At 41.7% G+C, this 20,452-nt stretch overlaps 2 protein-coding genes across 2 annotated transcripts; both read right to left on the reverse strand.

The window, feature by feature from the left end:
• Positions 1–12,490: 12,490 nt before the first annotated feature.
• On the reverse strand, positions 12,491–14,019 carry LOC149374243 (histamine H2 receptor-like). The gene is made up of 4 exons (XM_089594635.1): positions 13,640–14,019; positions 13,311–13,553; positions 13,073–13,235; positions 12,491–12,979 (listed from the first exon to the last, which is right to left on the reverse strand). Exons 1-4 carry the CDS (start codon positions 13,885–13,887, stop codon positions 12,611–12,613), a joined length of 1,023 nt encoding a protein of 340 aa, XP_089450761.1. The 5' UTR covers positions 13,888–14,019; the 3' UTR covers positions 12,491–12,610.
• A 1,919-nt stretch (positions 14,020–15,938) lies between these two features.
• Positions 15,939–17,400, reverse strand: LOC149374244 (alpha-1A adrenergic receptor-like). Its single transcript, XM_089594666.1, has 4 exons — positions 17,016–17,400; positions 16,597–16,839; positions 16,350–16,518; positions 15,939–16,271 (listed from the first exon to the last, which is right to left on the reverse strand). Exons 1-4 carry the CDS (start codon positions 17,258–17,260, stop codon positions 15,939–15,941), a joined length of 990 nt encoding a protein of 329 aa, XP_089450792.1. The 5' UTR covers positions 17,261–17,400.
• Positions 17,401–20,452: the final 3,052 nt, after the last annotated feature.

A 20,452-nucleotide genomic window follows, 5' to 3' on the forward strand; every position in this document is an offset into this window, starting at 1 on the left:
GGGGGGCCACACAAAGTGATACGCGCACCTCGAAAGCCGGCAACAACAGTAGCGCTTGGGTATATATATATATGTGTGTGTACCTATAAATATAAGTGTGTGTATATTTGGTGGTAAACAGTCAAAAGAGCCAGAAAGAGACGGAACACAGGGCTCATTCAACGATGCACGTTTCCTCCCTCCGCGTGTATACACATACCTACACCCAGTGCGTGGAGTGCAAAGAAAAAAAAAAAAAAACAAAAAAAAAACAGAGGAGGATAAAAACAAGCAACAATTAATTGATACACGCACAGGGGAGCCAGCAAGATGGGGGTCGTGGAGCCCTACGGTTATATGGTGGTATAGTGTATAGGGAAAAACAGAGAGAGAGAAGAGCGGCACGTCAGCTTCCCTGCTGCTCCGCCATGTTCCGGCGCGCTCGCCCCGTTCGCACCATCGCTACACGTATACTACCACCACCACCACCGCGAACCGCTGCTTCCGCCGGAGCGACTTATATACCACCACCACCTCCACCGCACTGTCCTACCTCGAGGACCCTTCAACCATATCCCTCTCTCTGTCTCTCTTTTTAACTCTTCTCGTCGTCTTCTTCTACTTTTTTTTTTTTTTTTTTTTTTTCCTCCACTCGTGCCGAATTAATCGCAGAAGGGCCCAGATAACCCCCCTCTATAACGACGCGCAGTTGTTACACACCTACAGAGTTTGCATGGTGTATTTTTTCTTTTCTTATTTTTTTTCCACTCGTTTCTCGCGCTCTATCGCCTATCCAAGTAGAAACAGACAGTCTGTGGTCAGACGCGCGCACGTGTGCTTTTGTAACCGTACCACCACCATACGTACCCACTGCCATTGCAAAACAATATTACACCATCGACAATCAGCAAGTAAGTATTACCATGGTGTCGACGTACGCACACGCGCCCACTGTACAACACACGGACGACAGGCAGTCGAACGCGCCGAGAGAGATACGCCGGCACCTGTAAGTATGCGGGTACCAAAGCTTGCGAGCCAACATGGGGGGAACGAGCTATCGCTACGGGGCTCGGTTTACGACTGCTGTGCCGAGAGCTCTGCCGACCGACTGGCGTTGCAAAGGTTCGGAATACATGTAGGCGCATATATATATATATATATATATATATACGTAGGGGCAGGCCGGGCGGTCGCCCTCTGCGCGCAAGCTCCTGCGCCCTCGCGACGGGGAGAGAAGCTGCGGGGGGGGTGGGGAGTCGGGATACGGATGGAGACGGATGTGTTGCCGCTTCTCGAGAGGGAGGGGCTGAGATAGGGCCGAGGGGGCTTTTTCTTTGCCTTTTCTTGGACATCCTGATTTTACTTTTTTTTTATTTATTTTTTTTTTTTCCCCCCCTTCCCCGAGGGTCGGAGGGAAAAGTTTAGAGCGACAAGCCCCTATACTATGTTTATCGAAAAAGATACGTGTACGTGTTTATCACGTTGTAACATACGTATGTGTGTAGGTATGGACACGAGTCTGGCGTCGATTAACTTTTTCGGGTCCCTCTCGTTTGACCATTACTTTTCTCCCCGGGGGAGACACGGAAAGAGTGATCAATCGAAACGAGATCCTTTTTTTTTTTTTTTTTTTTTTTTTATCTTGTCCCTTTGGTAGAGAATATATATATATATATTACATATACACTGCAGGATATGCTCTTAGACGACAAAACGACTGCGTGTGAATGGGTATCCTTTTTGTTTGGCGACGCTATAATGCGCGGATATACCGTTGAGCGACGAGAATCACTTGCATGTTTTTTTTCCCCCTTTTCCCTCCCTTGCTGTTAACACTGTACTGTTATACACGAGATGTATCCTCTATTTGGCTAATAATGACGACAATGTCCCTGTTTTCAAGTATACGTATACCTGTACCGCAGGGTAAAAACATATATACACACCGTATAAACGTAACGAACATTTCGGCGGATTAGTAAAATATCACGCTTCACTGAGTGTACAAAGTTACATGCGCCGAGTATACATGTATATGATAACGCTCCGTTGGATTTACGCTCTGCGTTAATTCGGAGAACCTATAAAATACCATATATATACAGGTGTACACCTGGGCGCACGGCACTACCCCTTTTCGTCGTAACGAGATAAAGGAAGTGTGGTGTACGTATAGGTATCCTATGTGCACCCACGCAGGTATACACGGTACTTTGTATAAAACGCGGGTGTAAATCAAATCGCGCACGTGTACGTCTCACCAAACTCGTCTGTATCTACTGTTCGCTGCTTCGTATTACCCCGTTCGTAGTGTTTGGCTGTGCAATGTGTGTTGGGACGGGGGTGAGGGGGACGGGGGCGTGCTCCCGTGTAATTTCAGCCTCTAAATAATGGTTTAGAGGCTGCAAAGGTCCCTCGTTGTGTGTGTGTACCCAGAGGGAAAAGGACATATTAACACGGGGTGGACTGGGCGCTTCGTTTTCTCCCCACGCGAAATACACGGAAATTCATACGTACGGAGTTAAGCCGCGTCCAACGTAACAGCTCTTTTTATCGGGTGTATATACGTATATTTTCGGGACGGCACGAGAGCGAGCTGTTGTCAAACAGAGAGACGTACGTATTGTAAAAAAAAAAAAAAAAAAAAAAGGAAAAAATGTGCACGCACGCGAGAGGTATAGATAAGAGGACGGAGGTTTATATTTATACACACGCGCGTTTTGTGTAATCAGGGTGGGATTAAAGTCCCGAATGATGCTCCTTACTGGTAGAAAAAAAAGGATACAGCGTGAAATATTAAAGTAGACGGGACAGGCATTAAAATTTTACACCGCTCCGAGCTTTCTCTCAGTTGGCTCTCGTATAAATGTATAATGTGTACTCGAATGTAGGATGTATGTCGTGCTTGTTGAGAATATATGCGTGGGAAATAAATTTGTGATAAACCTCGTGATTGGAAGGGACAGGGTGAATGTTGCACGAAGCAAGTTGCCCTTTGCTCGAGAACTCGGTAAGGGTCGGACTCACTGTAGTGTACAATATGCATGGGGATATAATATTTATTATACCGTAGAGATGACACGTTGGATGATGATCGTTCAATTTGTTTGCCCGTTTGCACATCGTAAATAATGATTATAAGGGCCGAAATTCGTCCATCAAAGGAACGAGTTTTATTTTTTTTTCATTTTGCGCGTGATGTATCGGTGCGTGTATATTTAGGGATGGTTTGCGCTTTAGCTAAGCCATACATAATGGCTTTTAAATATTTACCCCTCGGATACATTACCTGTACGTACAGGGTTCGTTGATTGTAAGGGCTCAGTTATAAATATACTCTACGATCGACTTGCCATTTATTTTTATTTTTTTTCCCCTTTCAATTATTATTATTATCATCACCATCCGAGATACGAGTGAAATGTTATACGTGCACCCTCTACCGCGCGGTTCGAATAACAATGTTGTACTTTGAAATTTTATTTACTCTAGATTACATAGTGTACGCGTTCCCAATTGTTTTTCCAACTACGCGAGTTGAAATGAATTACCAACTCTGACAATGAAAGTACGCACCCATCACGTTTGGATGTCACTGCTGTTTATTTTTGCCCCATGCAGCTGATTGGTTTGTTCTTCTCCATCTAAAATAACGTTCGTGCAGCGTAAAATGATATTATTATTCGAGTTACAAATTAAAAAGAGCAAGAAAAAAACAATGAATAAAAAATTCTATCCTAACAGAGCGGGAGACTAATTGCTCCTCCCGACTGGCGAGGGGAAACAACAAAATCGCTCGGATGCCATTTCCACTGTTACGTGCTCGCAGAAACACGAAAACCGTGGCCCGTTGATGGTGCTCATAAATCTGTATCACCGACGGGGAGGAGAAAACGCGCGGTGCCAACGACGTGGCGCTGTGAAAAATGCCAAGGTAAATTGATCAATCAGCAAGTTACCTTTCACCCGCCGATCAATTACAGGGGAGTTGAGGGGGGGGGTAGGGGGTGTACACAGAATCGGAGGCGCTATCGACCGAAACACATTTTACTCGGGCCGTGCACCAGCGCGTCAAATGAGACACGGACTTTGGAAAAACCTAATCTTGTGGCCTGGAAAACGGCTATCAATCCCCAGCTGGCACTAGTTGCCCCCCCCCCTCCGCTCAGCCTCTTCAGCTCTGATTAAAAGCGTCGCGTTGAGTGAATTACAGCTACAATTTGCATGCATCAGCCACTGACCCCCGCACAGAAAACTCAAGCGCGCAGGGCTGCCTAATGAGTGTGAAGCTTTTTCCTCTCTCTTGAGCTCGCGCGAGTGAATTACCAGAGGGTGAGAGGGAAGAGAGCTGAGGAAAAGAAAACAAAACTCTGCCGGACTGCTTGATCGAGCGAGCGCGTTTGGCTTCCTTTTTTCGCTCCCTTCCCCCCGCTTTTTCATCCGATTACCCGAGCGAGTTTGGGAGAGAGGAATTTTAGGGTCTCGAGAAATTACTCGAGGAGCGTTTGCGTGGCTGCTTTGCGAAGGAAATTAACGGGGGGTCATTAAAAAACTGCTCTTGGCCATGAAACAGATTTCATGTTTTTTTATTTTTTATACTAAAAAATACTCACGCAAGTTCTCGGCAAATGGTAATCGAAGATCAAAAATAACAGACAAACATTCGTGTTTCGGTATGTATATATATAGTCTCTTTTTTCTCCTTCAATTATCGGCGAGCAACAGATGATAGCTCCGCACCTCGAGGAAAAAGACAACACTCGTATTTTTCCCATGCATATGTGTGTGTACGAACACAAAGGGGAGCGGAAGAGGGGGTGGGGAGAAGAGAGAGGTCTGCGTATATAGCACGCATACATAGAGTATACGTATGACATAACGAGCGATATGCACACGCGGAAAATCGCGCGGCAAGAGCGAGTCGGTCGCGTTTTACACGCGACCCGGGGTGGCCGAGTGGATCCGCGCACTCACGTATGTGCACATACACCCTGACACGTAGACGCGTGTGTGTATATGTGTTTTCGTTCGCGTGAAAGTCTATGTGCACGCGATAGAGCACGAGTGCGAGCACTTACATGTGATGTTTTTTTCGAGTTGGCTATGTTTGAGCCCGTGCATGCACGAGCGTAAGGATATTTTTATGCACCGCTGGGTGAGCGCTTTAATGACGGGGTTTTCCTTTTTTTTTTTTTTTTTAACGCCGATGATGAGCTGATAATGTTACAGAGATTATCTAGCTTGTTTTTTAACAATCATCCACTTGGTATATAGTCTATTCAAGAGAAAATTGGGTTGTAAATTACCTTTTTTTTTTTCTCCCCCAACGCGTGTCAAGCTCACCGTAACGTACGTGTGTCAGGCGCTCGTTTTATTTTTTCATCGCTGTAATATAATTTCTGATCCTCTGCTCTTTCAATCGCGTCATTATTTTAAAAAGAGGCATAAACGTAAAAAACGGATGCTGCAGGTGTTACGGGAGTGCTGAGCCAGTAGTAGATAAACAGTGGCGGTTCTGGCTCAACTGAGACAAAACCGCCACTGTTTATCTACTGCCAGTCATTCGGTCTATAACCCCTCGTATGAGTATACAATTTATGCTCCGAGTTGTGTTATGTAACGATCAATAGAATATTATTCTTGTATTTTATTTTTTTTTTTTTTTTATAGTATGGTTTTTCTAATAAGTTTTCGAGAAATCATTCGATAAATCTTTCTTTGTACACCGTAATAAATGAGCAAAGCAGAACACATGTATTTATACCACAAGTACAAACATAGGATCTGGAACAAGTTGATGTACTCGCTGCAAAAAAACAAAAAAAAAACAAAAAAAAAATCTCGGACAAAATGGGACGAGAGAGGGATTGGGAAAAGAAAAAAAAAAAAAAAAAGTAGTCCCGGAGTCCGGCAGGGCATTTGAATGTCAAACTCCCGCCACTCGAAACTCCATGAGTCACGAATTATACTTGCACTAAAGACGCTGGCTCTGTTCTCTCGCGCCACGTGCTTCGACGATTGGACACCCACACCCGAGACAAAACCCGAATGACAAAAAAAAACACGACGAACCATCCGAGCAAGACTCGCCTAACGACGATCAGAATCGGGGCTTAGGAGGGAGAGAAAAAAAACTGAGCGCCGAGTACTCGGAGAAGAGCACAATAGGCGCGCCTGCGATTAACCCCTTCTGAAGAGGGTTGACTATATATAGTACACACACCGAGTCGAGTAAGCGAGCGTGGAGTGAAAGTGTAATGTGTATGGGCTGACTTTGGGCCGGAGTTTCTTATTGGAAATTTTCGTTCTCTCTCGGCGACGAGGGTGGGTTTTTTCCGAACTTTTTCCCTTTCGAAAGGACCTCTTTCGGCTCGGCTTTCAAAAGCTTTTTTTTTTTTCTTTTTGTGTACCCTCGAGTGGAGAAAATGCACCATTACCTATACATACATCTGTAAAAGCGAACCAGCGACACGAATCGAACTTTTGCAATGTGACTCTGATTGACTCGGGGTCAATACGACACATATAGCGATACAGTAAATTAGATCATTCTAAATGGAAATAAATTGATGCTAAGATGATTTTGGGAAAAAAAAAAAAAAATCATGTACGGCAACGCGCAAAAATCGTGGAGTAAGTAGTACAGTAGGGAACAAAGAAACCCGAGAGTCCAAACTTTTTTGGCCCGGCAGTCGATTACACGGCAAAAGTCGCTCCAGTGGCCAGAAGTGGCCTTTTAAACTCGTCACCCGAAAGTATTTAAGAAGAAGAAAAAGAAGAAAAAAAAAAAAAAAAAAGAAGAAGGAAACACGTTAATCCCAGCTGGCACATGCGAAGAGAGAAAAAAAAGAAAAGGGAGAAAGAAAGGAGTGAGAGCCGCCAGAGTGGGACTACTTATATATACACTCTCTCGGCCTCTCTCTTTCTTCTCTCTCCAACGCTATATGCGGTATCTCCGATCTGCCACATAAAACGCGAGTGTACGTGTATATATATACTATACTTACACATTGAAAGGGAGAGAGAGGGGCCCCGGCACCGAGTGGCGGCAAAGTCGCGTGCGCCAAGTCAGTCAGTTGGTCGGGCCCGTAATAGCAGCAGCTGCCGGGGCATGTACCGCACGCTCTTCTCTCGTGTACGTACATTATACTTATTAGGTACTGGATGCACTTCATGTACCTTTTGTCCCTGTGTGTCTGGGCGACTAAGTGAACGGACCGCGATTTCAGTGAAAGGCCCATTTGAATTTCCCGCAGACTTTTTTTTTTTTTTTTTTTACTTTTCATGGTTCCTCGAGTGGTGCTTCATTGACACCCCGAAGAAGGCCGAACTTGCGAGGTAAGTAACAACGGTCCTTACTAGAGCTTTTACAAGCCACGCACATTTGTATATTACACGGTTTGCTACTCTTTCGATCGCCGAAATAAGCAAGTAGACCCATCTCGCGAAAAGCATCTTTGGGTGAACGGGCGAGAGGAGGGGCAACAATGTTTTCCAGCAAATGTACGCACATAGAAATTTTCACTGGGTTCATTCTTGGGAAGAGAAAAAAAAAAAAAAAAAAAAAAAAGAGTACTCCCTTTCCCAAAACCGTTCGTCTTCGCGTAGAAAAATAGTGAAAGAACGAAGCATGTGTACATACCTTACAACGTGTATGAATGTATACATGCCTATAAGTACGTACACAAAGATCGTAAAGGAGTAAAAGCACATTGGACGCAGAAGGAAAGTCGTGTACTTGTACATGACGGAGGTGTGTCTGTGTATATATATGCTAGTATGCGGGGGAGGGAAACAATGCAAGCAAGTCCAGACGGCGGGGCGGATAAGAGAGCGCCGACTCGCTGCAGCCAAGCCTTTTTTTTCTGCCCTGCATGGTGTGTATGCATCTATCATACCTATATACGTCGGTGCAACGAGCACGCCCTGACCCTTTGACCTTTTTTGAGCGGCAAGATAATTCGTTGCGTCCAAAGGCTCGCGCGTGTGTGTTCTCTCTCTTTTTTTTTTTTTTTTTTTCTCTCGCTCCGTCAAATGTCGCAAGGAGGAAGTCAGCACTTTGGTACACACAAACAATGAGGGGAGGGACAAAAAGGAAGTTTCGTCCTTGCACGGGGGGGAACTTTGCTCATAAACGTCCGGCCTGCGAAACGGAGGGAGGAAAATTAGCGCGGCGCTAAACTCTCTCGGGGGGATAAATTTTCCGGGCTTTCCCTCGCTCTGTTTCTTCGAGTTTTGCAAACGATAGCTGGGGCTCGTATACATTACATCGGGTGACGTTAAAACGCTTTGCTGTGAAATTTCAACTGGAGAGCGCGCGCGGTTACCTACTTTGGACGGAGAGAAAGAGAGTTTGGAAAATCGATGGGTTTTTTCCTCTTTTCCTTTTACTTTTCTTTTTTTTCTTTCTTTTTTTTCTTTATTATCGGAAAAATCGTGGAAAATGCGCGTTTTATGGACGCAGCGGGCGAGGGGATTTAGATTCTGGTGTAATATGTTTTCCTTCCGGGTACTAAAAAGTAAAAAATTATCCCCGACTCGCGCGAGAATAAAATACGCCGTTTGATTACGCACGACACACCCCAACTTGTACTGCAACTCTATAATAATATTATTATTGTACACTGCGGGCGCGTCTGAAAAGTTTACCGTATACATTTCGTCGACTCCAACTCTCCCCCTGAAAATAGATTACAACAAACGGGATGGCAATTTCCGCCAAAGTACCCACAGCGCCACGGGGATGCGAGTAATTTTAATAAAAGCGCGTTCGATATGGTCAAGCTTATATTGCATAGTGAAATCACGCGCGAATTTACAAGCTATAAGAGTACGAAAGACAAAAAAAAAGTTCATATTAGATTAAAAAAAAAAAAAGGTGTCCCGAGGGAGTCCAATTTAATTTGCATGCAAGCGCAGCGCGGGCCTACGTGCGCTCCGAGCTAAAATGCCAAAGAGACACCTGTTACGCGCGTGTGCGTGCATGGCCTCCTTCCTGCTTCTTCTTTTCGCGGTCAGCGCGACGACGCGACACGCGCGCGCCGTTTTATATATACCTACGCCACACGCGGCGTACTCTCTCATCGGACTTTTCGCGATATATACACGGGAGTTTGATCTTAATTAACGCGATTTCACTATGGGATCGTGTATACGCCACAGCAGGTATTATACCTTTGGATGCAGCCTCGGGATGGTTTTCCATTAGTATATAAATATGTGGTGCTGCGACGCGCTTTGCGGCCTCATCTCCCGATGCAGCTTTCTCTTGCGTGTGTATACACGGTATACACGTATACATATACATATCCCGTAGCATCCGCCAAAGCGCTACTTTATACTTATCTCTCGCGAGCTGCTCTCCGCGGAGGAGGCGAGAGCGTATCTCTACGGGGGAAATCGATGAGATTTGAGAATAACACGTAGATCTCGTTTCGTCGCTGAGGTGTCTCGTGATTTTTTTTCTTTTCTTACGTTTCATAAATCGGTAGGTATATCGGTTTCAGTCTACAGGACCGAGGTAGCGGGGGTCCGTTAAAAGTTAGCTTTGCTCGTCTTGATTCGTAATATCGTGGTCGGCTAGACTGTGTATATCAACTCAAAGAAGTTGCACGGGCCGATCGAGAAAAAAAAGAAAAAGTGAGTAATTAACTCGGACGCTGGACCGAAAAGATATGCATAGAAGCGTACGTGCTAATGAATTTAAAGAAACGCAGAGCTACAGCTCGATTCGAGAGTGCGGTACGAAACTTGTTGTTGGTTTTTTTTTTTTTTTTTTTTTTTTTTTCTTTCCATCACAAATTATCCGTTTAATTAATTCAGATGGTCCTCTAACGAGCGAAAAAACCGAAATATTCGTGGATGCGCGTTCAAAGTTGGTAAAACTTTTTCCGGCCTTTTAGAAAAAAAAAAAAAAAAAAAAAAAAAAAAAACTACGAGCAGGTATGTATACGCGAGCTTTGAAAAGCCAGCGGCTCGTAAAGAGAGATGCGTATACGTATCCCGAAGCTCCTTGGAAATTCATTTGTGTAGTTTCTCGGTGATGTGCACAAAAAAACTCTCTACGCTGGCGCATAACGGAGAGTCGGGCGCACTAATTACCAGCAACTTTTGCGCTCTATTTAAGGCGCGTTTAATACATTGAAAACACGACAACAATGAACAAAACAATGACTGCCTAATGAGGTATATCACAGGCCAATTATCTTTTTTCTTTTCTTTACGATTCTTTGCCCGATGAATTTAAATTTTTTGGAGACGAGCCAGGGAGAAATGTACATACATATTATACGCCATTATTTTTTCGTACATTTTTACATACTCGGGGGGGAAAAACAAAAGTTACCGAGCAGTGAAAAGTACCTCTTACCTAATAATAATAACCATCGCCGTTGGTGCCGATGATGATTAAAACAAATTAATCGCACTTTTACCTCGATAATAATTCATGTATGCATGTACATATATAATAAAAAAAAAAAAAAGGAAAAACCGTGTACTGGCGCGGTTACGCTTTCGTCGAAGGAATAATCGGAGCGATCGAGTAACGTATTTCTCACGCGTTGTATACATTGTATACACCACCGCAAATTCCGGCCCACATGTGCTTTTATGGCAATTAGGCAAAGAAGAACAGCGCATTAAACAGACTTTTCCAACTTTCTGATTTCAGCATCAGGAAAGCACCTGCCAACGTATAGACGGAGACATTTCCCGTTTTCGGAGCGTGGGTATATATATACACAGCCAAGGGCATTACACGGACTCGCGGAAGCACCGAGGGGCGATCGAGCGGAAAAGTAGCCGCTGCTGTGCACCCATGTCGGACTGGCTGTGAAAATATATATAACGACACCGGCAATAACAGTACACGTATACTTGTATACTCTTGGAGGTGTATACATATACGTGGGCATTTAACAACTGCGCGCAAGGTGACAAGTGTCATATACGTATACACAGGTGTACATGGCCACGTAAAATACCGTGCCAATGTGAGTCGTGGGCGGGCGTGTGTTGGAGAGGAAGACGACGACGCGTCGATTGTTCGGCTACATCGTAAAATGCAAGGTCCTGCAGCGACGGAGGAGGCGTAGTCGGAGAGGAGCGGAAGAAAGTGGGTCCGTATATATTATAAGCATCGTATCGTACGAGCAAACCATGGCACAGGCCGTTGATTCGTGAGTGGAGGAGCACAACGTAACTATATACCCAAGCTTTGTTTGTTTCGTGTGGTTTTGTGGAAAAAGATCGTTCAGTGCGGGACAAGGGAATAAGTAGTTTATTGGGTTGTTCGTCCATCCGAGCGAGCGGCCACGATGGTTGCGATGGAGCACAAGAGGAAGACTTCCTGGGACTCTAAGGTTCGTGGTCATTTTATTTCATAAAGAAAAAGACATTTTTTTTCATTTGTACGTCCGATTTCCATTGGTGCAGCGATCGGAGGTATGCTTGAGCTCTCAAATCTCGCTCCAAATGACACTAAACCAAATTTAATTTCACCGGGAGCAAAATGTCAAAATCCGAGTTACGAATATTACACAAGTAGGCGATCCGCTTGATGGATTATCCATACACATTGTTTCCTCTCTTGCTTTTCCTTGCGGGGGTGGATTCCGGATTTTCAGAGATTACCATTGTTAAAGCTCCAGAGTTACAAATCTTTGGAAGCCCTTGAGGTTTTTTATATTAAAAGTTCAGGCTCATTTCCACGCGTTGCATACTGTTCAAAACAGTTGAATGAGTTCAATAGAAATGCAGAGTATTCAAACAAGCACTTTTTCCGTCATCAGTTAACAGAAAAACGAGTAACGCCCAAGTGATGCTATTCTTTTTTTTCTTCGTTTCTCCGGAGCGGTAAAAATATCTTTGGAAGGTATTATCTTGACAACCGTTGATCAAAGAGAAATAAAATAAAAATAAAAAGCTGGCGCAAAGTTGTCTCGGCAGAGGCCCAAAGGATTTTTCGGGCAGCCGTGCAATGCACACGGTAAACTAGTTCGCTGGAACTGAATGCGGGGGGGGGGGGCGCTAGTGGCAAGGGCGTGCGGGGGTACAACCTGATTTACGCGGCCCGTGAGCGCCTGTCCGATAGGAGATAATGGCAATCTCAGCATTGCCCGCGTTGAAGATAATCCCCCTTCGTGTCTGCGAGGCTGACGGCATAGTGGTGTTGGGCTTTTGTGATCAAACGTAGCGTTAACCTTTGTGGTTGCTCATCCCTCCTCGAAGGGCAAAAAGAGCCGAGAACTCGTTACTTTGAGCCATACGTCACACCATATTACATGAATTTTCAACTTTGCGTCAGCGAGACGTAGTTGGATCGGAGATTTTTAGGGGTTATTGGGGTGCTAATCATGTCTATGGTACCTTCGCACACGTTAATTTTATTACAGATCGAAAGACAAACATAAATATATAAACCCACCTTATTTACTCCTGAGATGGTTTATTTAAATAATAAAACCTTTACCTAATTAAAAGTAAATGGCGAAATAGTGGCTCGCTTAAAAACAAGGTAGAATGATTTTACCATAAGGAGAATTAAATGTATGTACAAAAACGCTTGGAAAAAATGTCACGTAACAAATTTTACAAAATTAAATAATCGAATAGTAAAAAGTTCTCTTCAAACTAAATTGGGCTCGACTTTGGAATGAAGCTTCATTAAGTTTAAACTAGTTTCACGGGGCAATCGTTTCACAGTCTCCGAACACCAAACAGGTTCATTTGCGATCGACGATTTGCTCTTCATCAAGTTACAAAAGTTTTTGTTAAAGCTCGGGTTGTTCCAGGCGTAAATCAACGGGTTGATGCCGCTGTTCAACACTGGTAGCCAGTATATTATCCACTTCATCAGATTTGCTCCCGGTACTGATTCTACAGGTAGCCTCGAGTCGCCATTCGACGTGTCGAATGCTTGAAAAAATCTGACAAACATCATGATGACGTAGGGCTGCCAGCAGAGCGTGAAGCTGCTTAGAATTGAAAGCACAACCTGGAGAAAGAAAAAATCCAAAAATAACCCAAAATCCAAAAAACCTTTGGAAAACGTGCTCCATTACAAATACTTGATTGTACATGACCGTACCCGATCGCTCTTGCTGCAGTTGCGATTTTTATCCGAACCGATGACTTTAGCCCTGAATCCTTTCAAGTGCGCCCTCGATTTCTTCCAGATTTTCCAGTACAGCACGATAATACATACCCAGACTATCAGAAACAACGGTGCAAGAATCGCATCCACGTAAAGGCTGTACAATTAAATGATGTTTTTACAATGAGCCATGTGGTGAGGAAAAAAAAAAAAAAAATACTTCTTCACTTACTTTGGAAAAACGTCCAACAATTCACATTTTTTGGTACTTGGCGATTGGTACTCGTTCCAGTAAAACGCTATCGAGCATATGAATATAACTACGCACCAATTGACAATTATGACAAAATTCACTACTTTTTTCGTCACGTACTCCGTGTACCAAAGCGCATAAACTATTGCGACGTAGCGGTTCACGGCTACGGTCAGGATGTTGAAAATACTCGCGTAGCCTGCGGCCAACAGGAAAACAAACCTTTTGAAAAATAGACGATAAATACGATTAGCTTCTGTAAACATCGCACCTTTTGCCGTTTTTCTTGATTATTTTTTGCAACTCACCTGAGTATACACGTGAACTCGTGGTCTCCGAGAGACGGGACGAAGTAAAACACCAGATCATGGAGTATCACCCCAAAACCCACACACAAATCCGAAATGGCAAGGCTGAGCAACAGCTTACTTGAAGTGACGCTGATCAACTTTTGGTTTGGTTTGTTGTTGAGCCTCCTAGCCACGATGGTCATGACATTCCCGAATATTATTATCACCACCAGCACCACGTCGACAAATATCCAGTACATGTTCATTAATCAAAATAATGTACCTTTTTGATGGAAAATGGTAAATTTTTATAATTTACAATACAAAATGAACAAAGAGCATCTTATTTTCAACTTATTCCGTTGCAAACGAACTAAGTAAACAGCAAGCACTGAGTAACTCGTATGAGCACCAAAGTGAAACTGATCATAAAAGCGCAAGTTGATTAGGCAGCTTTCATATGTTTGAAAAACAACGTAATTACTTATTATTCGTAAATCTTTACTAGATAAGTAAAAGTGACAGCTATGAAGTGCGTTTATTGATGCATTTTAGAAACTTTATGTCTGCGTGTTATTTTCAGTGTCACGTTACTATCCACTTAAATATTCTAAATAATTGCTTCTACAAAGTTGCTGCTTTGATAATGCACATTACCGAGCTGTAAAGACATACGCACGTAATGATAAATTCTACCGAACATCAGGATACGTGCCATATTGCTCTGCCTATCTGCCTGTCTCTTTCTCTCACCCTCCCTGTGTGTGCGTTTGGGCGTTTATGTGTGTTATCGGTCTTATTCCAGAATTTCTTGGAATGATTTTAATACTTTGGGCTACTTTTAATTTTGGATACTTATCACCGATGACAACTAGAAATTTTATTTTCATTGTGATTTTAAGAATTTTTTAAAAATAATTTTTTTTTTTTAGAACATTTGTCAGCTTTTTATTGTTGGTGTGGAGTAATTTAACATAAAAAATCTGAAAGGTAATCAAAAATATAATTTTAAAACTTTCCATTTAATTGATTATCTTTTTAATTTTAATTTATCAGTTTTGAAAAACCAATTTTTTTTTGTTTCAAGATATTTTATGATAGAAAATCCATTTGGGTAAAATTAAGAATAAATTCAGTATGTAGGTGTGCTTGGGTATAAGTACGCATTTGTATATAAAAATAGGATATACGTTTGTGTGGGTAAAGTGTTGTATGCATACGGTCATTAACATCTCGACATTTTCTTGACCGATTTTGATAAAACAAGGCTTATAGTGTTTATATTTGGACATCTATTACCATTAAGAAAAAATTTTTATTTTTTAGATTGAATTTTTATTTGATCAATCGTGAAAAAATCAATTTATACTTTTTGCATAGTTTTGAAATAATCGATTTTTTAATTAGTATGCATAAGTAAGTATATGAAAGTGAATACGCATAATTAGTATTATTTCAAGCTTTCCCCGGCTAATAATGACCATGATAGCTTTAAAGTACAATTTTGATAAAATCAACTTTTTATTTAAATTTTATGGATTTTGAAAATTCAATGTAGATTTTTTTTATGACAAAAATTCTGAGAGATGATGTAGTTATCTACAAAAATATGTATTTAAACAGAATTTTTGAAAAATTTTGAGTAGATCATAATATGAATTTATCACTAAAAATAATACGTTGTTATGATTTTATAAAAAAAAATATATAAAATCGATCAAGTCCACAAAAAAAAAAACTAAAAAAAAAAGTAAGGAAGCTTGGTGCTAATAAATAGGCAGACGTTTTATTTATTATTATAGTATCCACTTTGATCACCGCGTTAGGGTAAGTCAAAGAAAAAAAAAGCACCATACGATATTTAAGTTCATGAATCATAAAGTCTCTAAGCAAGTACGGTTGAATAAATGAAATACAAATATTACAATTTGTAATATATTTGAGTATTTATTACTGCTTATTCGATCGCATGTAAAAACCTAAGTTGAATAATAATAACCTATTAGCCCAAAGAATGATGACTTATGGATCACAGTATAATAGCGTACAGCCACATTATCACAGTTCAATTGTTTACGAGTACTTATTCTTAAGACGTATGCATTACTTTAACGTTTTGAGAATCCAGTATTCTTCATTGTCGAATCAATGTTTATATGGACAAGCAATTGAATCCATACCAACAAAAGTTCACTTAATTTTCAAACTAAAATTACAAGATACACTTTAAAATACTATTTTACAAATAAATGATACACTCACTGCACAAACGATTCTTGTGCCAATAAAAAAAAAAAAAAAAAAAAAAACATTTCATTCAAACCACATCGCATATTAGTTTATTGTCTCCCTTTGTCAAAGCAAAAGTCTCGGCAGGCTGTTGTTTCACAGCCTGGCAATTATTCAAGTCGTGCTTATTTTTCGCCAGCTGCGATTTGCGTTTTATCGAGTTGCGAAAGCCTTTGCTGAAGCTCGGGTTGTTCCAGGCGTAAATCAACGGGTTGATGCCACTGTTCAACATGGCTATCCAGTACACCATCCACCGAACCATCGAGTCCGGCTCGTACAGTGGTTCCAAAAATTGTATGAACGATACGACAACGTAGGGCAGCCAGCAGGCCGTGAAGCAGCTCAGAATCGAAAGCACGACCTTGAAAAACAAAAAAATTGAATCATAAACACAACTTGACATCTATAGTAGACGCGCGTGAATTGAGATATTTCATACCTGATCGCGCTTGCTGTAGACGCGATTTGAGTCCAGGTTGTTTGTTTTCAACCTATCTTTCATCTCTTGAAACTGCACCCTCGATTTCTTCCAGATTTTCCAGTACAGTACGATTATACTGACCCAGACTGTCAGAAATATGGGTACGAGAATCACGTTGACGTAGTAGCTGTGAAAATTAAGTGATGTTTTTACAATGAGCCATGTGGTGAGGAAAAAAAAAAAAAAAAAATACTTCTTCACTTACTTTGGAAAAACGTCCAACAATTCACATTTTTTGGTACTTGGCGATTGGTACTCGTTCCAGTAAAAGGGTATCGTGGACATGAGCAAAGCTCCACACCAATTGACAACTATTACATAATTCACCAATTTTTTTGTCACGTATGTCGTGTACTCGATCGCATACTCTATCGCGATGTAGCGATTCACGGCTACTGCAGCAACATTGAAGAAACTAGCAGTACAGGCACCACAGAGAAACACCAATCTGTCGATTAAAGACAATGTATTATTGAAAATATTTCTTATCTTTTTTTTTCAGTAGAATTGCATTTATTTTTGCAGTCCACACACGAGTAGCAACACATTGTGGATTAGCTTTGCGCATATTCGGTGCATATATATTTATTATGTATGTATGCCGTGTACTGTTTCGTCACTTACCTGAGCACGTACGAGAACTTGTGGTCACTGAGAAACGGAGTAAAACAGAACGCCAAATCGTAGAGTACCGCAAAACCCACACACGAATCCGAAATGGCAAGGCTGAGCAACAGCTTACTTGAAGTGACGCTGATCAACTTTTGGTTTGGTTTGTTGTTGAGCCTCCTAGCCACGATGGTCATGACATTCCCGAATATTATTATCACCACCAGCACCACGTCGACAAATATCCAGTACATGTTCATTAATCAAAATAATGTACCTTTTTGATGGAAAATGGTAAATTTTTATTCGCGAGTCCGTAGACTTTGACAATTCTATCGGGAGTGCCAACTGTGGCCGTAAATCACGGGCGTTCAACACTAGAGGCCTGTGAGTGCTGAAACGAAACTAGTGGCCCAAACGCAAGTCGATGGTTTGACCCTACAACGGCTCATCCATTACTCTTGTTTATTCACGTAAAACGCATTTGTTTCTAATTATCTATTCGTCACCTCCAGTAGACGTGAAGTCGTAAACCATATAATATTCTCGAATGTTATTTTAAAATTATCTTCGATGAGTCGTTTAAACCGAATCATCGTAAACCTTAAATCGTTTTTAATGGTTATTTAAGGCATTTGTTGTAACGTGAAATCAGATAAACGAGGTTCGACTACGTTATCAGCGCTTTCTATTACTGCTGTACATGTATTACATGTATATCGCCGATAAGCAAGTAAAACGAGAAAATATTAAAAGTGCCCCTTCCAATTAAATTATAATGGCTCATTAAGGTGGCTCCAGCGCCTAGTGCCGTATCAAAATGGGGAGACTAAAAATAAATCATTATTTTCTTTAAAATATGGTATAAAATTATCGTAGAGACTGTTGTAAGCCATATTCTACATTTTATCTGTTACTTTAGTGAGTCAATATAAAAAAACAAAAAAGTTTTATGGTGCCCTAATTGATGAACTGTTACGGTACGCTCCTAAGTTCAAGAGTAGTTATACCTATATATATGTACTCTGCAGAATGCAGACAGCTGAGAGCTGACTTGCACTCGCAACTGTATACTTAGTCTCCGATTATTTAAAGATTTTGTTCGATAACAAGACACTTTTCTCATGTCATCGAAAACTGCGTAATAATATATACAAGATAGTATGTTTTTTACACCTTAAGGGTTATTTATATAAGTGCAGCAGTAGGTTGTAAATCGCGTAAGCTTGCATTTCCTATCTAACCCGTCTTAAAACTACGATTTTGTAAGCATAATTCCTTACAATTTTCATCGTCAACCTTAATTTTTTTTTATACGAATAGAAAGATGGGAATTCAAAGAATATAATTCAATTTTATTAACCTAGGTTGGGTTATTTATAATTTTAACGTTGAGGACACTGGAGCCACCTTAAACATGTGAAGCTCTTGGAAATTCTCTCAGCCGATGGTATCCGATTTCCGGCCACCCCGTCGTCTTTGAATTTAAAATGTTGATCACTCGGCAAATTAAATATTTCAACCTCCACCCGCCTTTTGATGAATCATGTAACGAGCACTGACTGCCGTTACACCCATACGTGTGCGTGTATTTCAGACCAATGAAATTTCGTCTCAACTGCAGTAGCAGTGCGGTTTCACAAAGTTTTAATATTTACCGAACAAACTGTCCTGTACAATCCAGCCGGTAGAGCGAGAGACTCGGGTATGTCATATACTCTCTGGAGTTTCGAGACGGACACATTATACATGTAAAGCTCATGTCAAATGCTTCAAACACGTACATAAAAATATACATTCGATGGTCACGGTGTCATATTTTTTATTTTATTTTTATTTTCAATGAACGCATACGAGGTGTAGTTTGTTTCATTGTAAAAAAAAAAAAAAAAAAAAAAAAAAAGAAAGAAAACTAGCCATCCCCCAATTTACGACAAAGTTGGACGTTTGTCGAGCAAAGTAAAAAAGAGATAAGCTCGCTGTTACCTCCACCCTCAGTGCGCCGTCACGCTCGGCGCATTAAGTTGGCCCCAAGTGCAAGTAGCGCTGTGCTCCGTGCCCCATGCAGTACTTGCTAAAATTACCACTAAGGAAGTAAGATCTCTAAATGCTCTCCCCCTTGGAAGAGAAACTTACATACGCTCCACGCGCGCGCGGGTCTACCCCGTACGTGCAATATCAGCCCGGAAAATCGATCGCTACCGGTGCCCGAAAATCGTGACTCGCTCACCTTCCATTATCCATCCGTTTGGGAGAAAAAAAGTTAAGCACGTAACGTATAATACGTATACACACGCGTATGGGTACTTATATGTATATATGTGTGCATGTATCCATACTTTCACCCGCATCGCAAGAGAGGCTAGCTCGGGGGTATATCATGATTGCCCGCTCTTCTTGGCGTCAGCGGCACTGCGCGTTTTCTCAACTCTCTTTTGCCACTCGCTCGTATATATATATATACATATATCTGTTGCGCGCGTCTTTCTTCCCGTGCCCTCGTTTCGTACGCGGATATAATAATATTCTACACTTTTTTCTCTACTTATCGATGTAGTATCAATACCTGCACTTTTTTCTCCTTTCTTCCAAAGATTCGATTACCAAGTGACACAGGGAAGCTCTCGCCAGCGGTGCGGGTATAATATGTACATGCGCCACTCTGTTACTATGTGAAATTTTAGATGGTGGTTTATTAATTTTCTTTTTTCCGCGTCACGCTCCACTTGAGCAAAAGTCTCGGCACGCTTTTACGTGTACACGCAGAGTCTCGTATACATATAGGATAAAAGTCTTTGATCGCCTCGAGAATTCAATTTCGCGCCCTGCACGTAAGCACAAAACCGTCGCCGATAAGCAAAAATGTGTCTGTTGTGCAAATTGGGGTGTAAGAAAAAATAAAGGAAAATAGGTCACCCAGTCGGGTTCTCGTGAAAGCCCGTCGAATTTTCCCAGCTGATGCAGACACGTAGCTGCCACGAAACTATGGCGCAACGGATGAAAGATCGGCCAAGCCGATCATACCGAGCGTGACGTTTTGAAATTGTTATTATGAGACGCTGCGCGTTGCGCGGCGTTTACGCAAAGTCTCCCTTATTCGCACGGAGATGCTGCACTCACTTACGGTGCAATGAATTTTTCAACAGCCACGCTTCGGCTTATCGATCCCTTCCAAACGTCGCGGTTCGATTTATGCGCGCTTTGGGAACATCGTGGCACGTGTGTACCATCATCGGTACTTTTAGCTGCCGTACTTTATATTTTTTATTTCCAGCAATGCGATCATTGTTAACTATGGAGTCCCGAAAAATTTGTAAAATCATTTAATGGACCAGCAATTACGCCCTTGGAGTTAGTTAAGTGTTCAAGAATAATTGCCCATAGTGATTTAAGGGGCGATAAATCGCTAACGAGATACGTAATTGTTTTCATCGGAGAATTTTATACATTTT

This window comes from Copidosoma floridanum, unplaced genomic scaffold, assembly GCF_036245765.1.
Source record: "Copidosoma floridanum isolate Cflo_tuat_1 unplaced genomic scaffold, Cflo_Japanese_pri ptg000021l, whole genome shotgun sequence".
NCBI classification, from domain to species: domain Eukaryota; kingdom Metazoa; phylum Arthropoda; class Insecta; order Hymenoptera; family Encyrtidae; genus Copidosoma; species Copidosoma floridanum.